The sequence below is a fragment of the Vulpes lagopus genome, chromosome 8 (assembly GCF_018345385.1).
Source record: "Vulpes lagopus strain Blue_001 chromosome 8, ASM1834538v1, whole genome shotgun sequence".
Taxonomy (NCBI): Eukaryota; Metazoa; Chordata; class Mammalia; order Carnivora; family Canidae; genus Vulpes; species Vulpes lagopus.
The window spans coordinates 1,275,855-1,279,653 of record NC_054831.1 but is presented as its reverse complement, the minus strand read 5'-3'; the positions used below and the strand labels follow the sequence as shown (position 1 = coordinate 1,279,653).

The window sequence follows — 3,799 nt, the reverse complement described above, 5'->3', positions numbered from 1 at the left end:
TTATTTTATTTATTTTTAATTTTCTTAATTTGTTATTTGTACTTTGATGTTATATCTAAGAAATTGCTGACTAATCCCATGTCACAATAATTGACACTGATGTCTCTTTCACCTCTAATATTTTATAATTTAACACGTGCATTTATGTCTCTGTCCATTTTGGTTACTTTGTATGTGGTGTGATGTAAAGCTCTTGATGCATTCTTTTTCATGTGGATATTCAGTTTTCCCATCAATATTTGAAAAAAGACTCTTTTTTCACCGTTGGATAGTACCCTTGGGGCCCCCTTGTGAAAATCGCAGGTGTTTGAGTGTATTTCTGTTTTCTTGATTCCATTCCTTTGCTCTATGTCTATCCTTGTGCAAGCACAACAGTGGTCTGGTTCAAAGACAGTTTTGAAATCAGGAAGTGTTAGCCCTCCTACTTTGTTCTTTTTAATATTGTTTTGGCTATTTAAGGTCAATATCTTAAAAAAAAATGTAATTGGAATTTCCATAGGATTACATTGAATCTGTACATAAATGTGGAGATTACTACATCTTGACATTAGTAAATCTTCTAGTCCATGATCATGGGATATCTTTACATTTATGTAGGTCTTCTTTCATTTCTTTCAGCATTTTTTTCTGTATCTACTGAAATAATTGTGTGGGTTTTTTCCCCTAAATTCCATTTGTATGGTGTACTAAATTCAATGATTTTTCTATATTAATCCAGTATTGCTACCCTGAGATAACTCTCACTTGTTTATGCTGTATAATCCCTGTGAAGTTCTGCTGGGTTTGGCTTGCTTCAATTTTGATAAGGATTTTTGTATCTATATTCATAAGACATATTGATCTTTAGCTTCATTTTCCTGCAATATCTTTGACCCCATTTAATATGAAAACAATACAGGCCTTATGAAATGCATTAGGAAGTGGTTTCTCCTATCTACATTTTAGACTTTGAGTTGTGCGTCTGTTAATTCTTGTATTCACTGGTAAAAGTCACTACTGAAAGCCTCTGGTCCTGAACTTCTCTTTGTTAGAAAAGCGTTTTGACTATTGACTCCATCTGTTTGTTGTATGTCTGCTCAGATTTTCTATTTCTCCTTGAGTCAGTTATGTTACACTGTTTCCAGGAATTGGTTCATTTCGTCTAGGTTAGCTCACTTGTTGGAATACGATTGCTCCAATATATTTATGATAATTTTTATTTCTGAAGATCAAAAGTCATGTGTCTCCTTTCATTTCTGATTTTAGAAATTTAAGTTTTCTGACTTTCTCGGTCAACCTAGCCAAAGTTTGTCTAGTTTGGTCAAAATTTTCAGAGAACTAGCTTTTTTTTTTTTTTTTTAAAAAAAGATTTTATTTATTAATCATGAGAGACACTGAAAGAGGGAGAGGCAGAGACATAGGCAGAGGGAGAAGCAGGTTCCATCCACACAGGGAGCCCGATTTGGGACTTGATCCCAGGACACCAGAATCACACCCTGGGCCGAAGGCAGGCGCCACACCACTGAGCCACCCAGGCATCCTGAGAACTAGCTTTTAGTGTCTTTGATTGTAGTGTTTTATTTTACTCTCCTCTAATTCACTTATCTCTTCTCTAATTTTCATTATTCCATTCCATTCTATTTTCTTTTTTTTTATGTGTTGGTTTCCCATTCTTCTTTTATTTTATTTATTTTTTAAAATACTTTATTTTTTATAATAAATTTATTTTTTTATTGGTGTTCAATTTGCCAACATACAGAATAACAGCCAGTGCTCATCCTGTCAAGTGCCCCCTCAGTACCCGTCACCCAGTCACCCCCACCCCCCGCCCACTTCCTCTTCCACCATGCATTTGGGGAATATAAAAAATAGTGAAAGGGAATAAAGGGGAAAGGAGAAAAAAATGAGTGGTAAATGTCAGAGAGGGAGACAGAACATGAGAGACTCCAATTTTCTTTTTTTTTTATAAATTTATTTTGTATTGGTGTTCAATTTGCCAACATATAGAATAACACCCAGTGCTCACCCATCAAGTGCCCCCCCACCCCGGTGCCTGTCACCCTCGTTCTATTTTCTTTGAGTTTAGTTTTTTATTCCTTTCTACTCTCTTACCTAATATAGAAAGTTAATGATGCAATATAAATCTTTTTTTAACATTGGTGCTTATAGCTATAAATTTCTGAGTCCTTCTTTCATTGTATCACCTGAGTCTTGGGGTGTAGTGTTTCCATTTTCATTAATCTCATAATACTTTGTAATTTCCATTCTGATTTTTTCTTGGACCCCCTGGTGATTTAAAGTGTTGTTGAGCTTCCACTTCAGCAGAAGTTCTGCTTAATCTGCTAATACTGGAGGAGTAATTCCCCTGTTGAGGACTGAGGCTCATGCCATCCCACAGTAATGAAAACCTCTCCAAGCTCTACTTTCAAGATTTTATGCTGGAGGGATTTGGGGGTGGTCTGGAGACCCAGGCCATGCTCTTCACTGTGTTCCTAGCCCTGTACATGGTGACTGTGCTGGGGAACATCCTCATGATCATCGTTATCACCCTGGATTCCCGCCTGCACTCCCCAATGTACTTCTTCCTCAAGAACCTCTCCTTCCTGGACTTGTGCTACTCATCTGTCATCGCCCCCAATGCACTGGCCAACTTCTTCTCATCATCAAAGATCATCAGCTTTGCAGGATGTACCACCCAGTTATTCTTTTTCTCCCTGCTGGCTACAACTGAAGCCTTCCTCCTGGGTGTCATGGCCTATGACCGCTTCATGGCCATCTGTAGCCCCTTGCGCTACCCCATCACCATGTGCCAGTCTGCCTGCACTCGCCTGGTGCTGGGTGCCTACTGTGGAGGCTGCCTCAACTCTGTTGTGCAGACCAGCTTCACATTCCACCTCTCATTCTGCAGCTCCAACCGCATCAACCACTTCTTCTGTGATGTGCCCCCTCTGCTCCAGATCGCCTGTGGCAACACGGCCATCAATGAACTTCTCTTGTTTGGCATCTGTGGGCTCATCATTGTGGGAGTGACATTTGTGATCCTCATCTCCTATGGCTACATCATAGTGACCATCCTGAGGATGAGCTCAGGAGCTGGGAGACGCAAGGTCTTCTCCACCTGTGGCTCCCACATGACTGCAGTGACCCTCTTTTTTGGGACTGTCTTTGTCATGTATGCCCAGCCAGGAGCAATTGAGTCCATGGAGCAGGGCAAGGTGGTCTCTGTCTTCTACACGCTGGTCATCCCAATGCTCAATCCCCTCATCTATAGTCTGCGAAACAAGGATGTGAAGGAGGCCTTGTGGAGGCTGGGCCAGAAACACATGGCCATGTGAAGGATGTGGTGAAGGGAGTCTGAGGTTTTGCAGGTTAGACAGAGGGGATGGTGTTTGCCAGGACTCGGGTGTTTCAATTCTTAATTAACAGGAAGCAATTTCATTCATGCAAGAGGAATAAACTTCAGAGGGAGCTATATGCTGTACCTACAATCAACAATAATATATTGTGCCTTAGAAATTTATTAAATTGTACATGTTAAGATAAGTGACCCCATCTGAGTACAATTTTAAAAGTGAGTTTTCAGGGATCCCTGGGTGGCGCAGCGGTTTAGCACCTGCCTTTGGCCCAGGGCGCGATCCTGGAGACCCGGGATCGAATCCCACGTCGGGCTCCCGGTGCATGGAGCCTGCTTCTCCCTCTGCCTGTGTCTCGGCCTCTCTCGCTCTCTCTGTGTGACTATCATAAATAAATAAATAAAAATTTTTTTTTAAAAAGTGAGTTTTCAGTTAGGAAACGACCTGAGGGTTACAGGACAGAAGGT

General features: G+C 40.8%; 1 protein-coding gene across 1 annotated transcript; it reads left to right on the top strand.

The window, feature by feature from the left end:
- Positions 1-2,363: 2,363 nt before the first annotated feature.
- Positions 2,364-3,314, top strand: LOC121497008 (olfactory receptor 12-like). The gene has a single exon (XM_041765978.1). The coding sequence runs from the start codon at positions 2,364-2,366 to the stop codon at positions 3,312-3,314; it is 951 nt and encodes a 316-aa protein (XP_041621912.1).
- Positions 3,315-3,799: the final 485 nt, after the last annotated feature.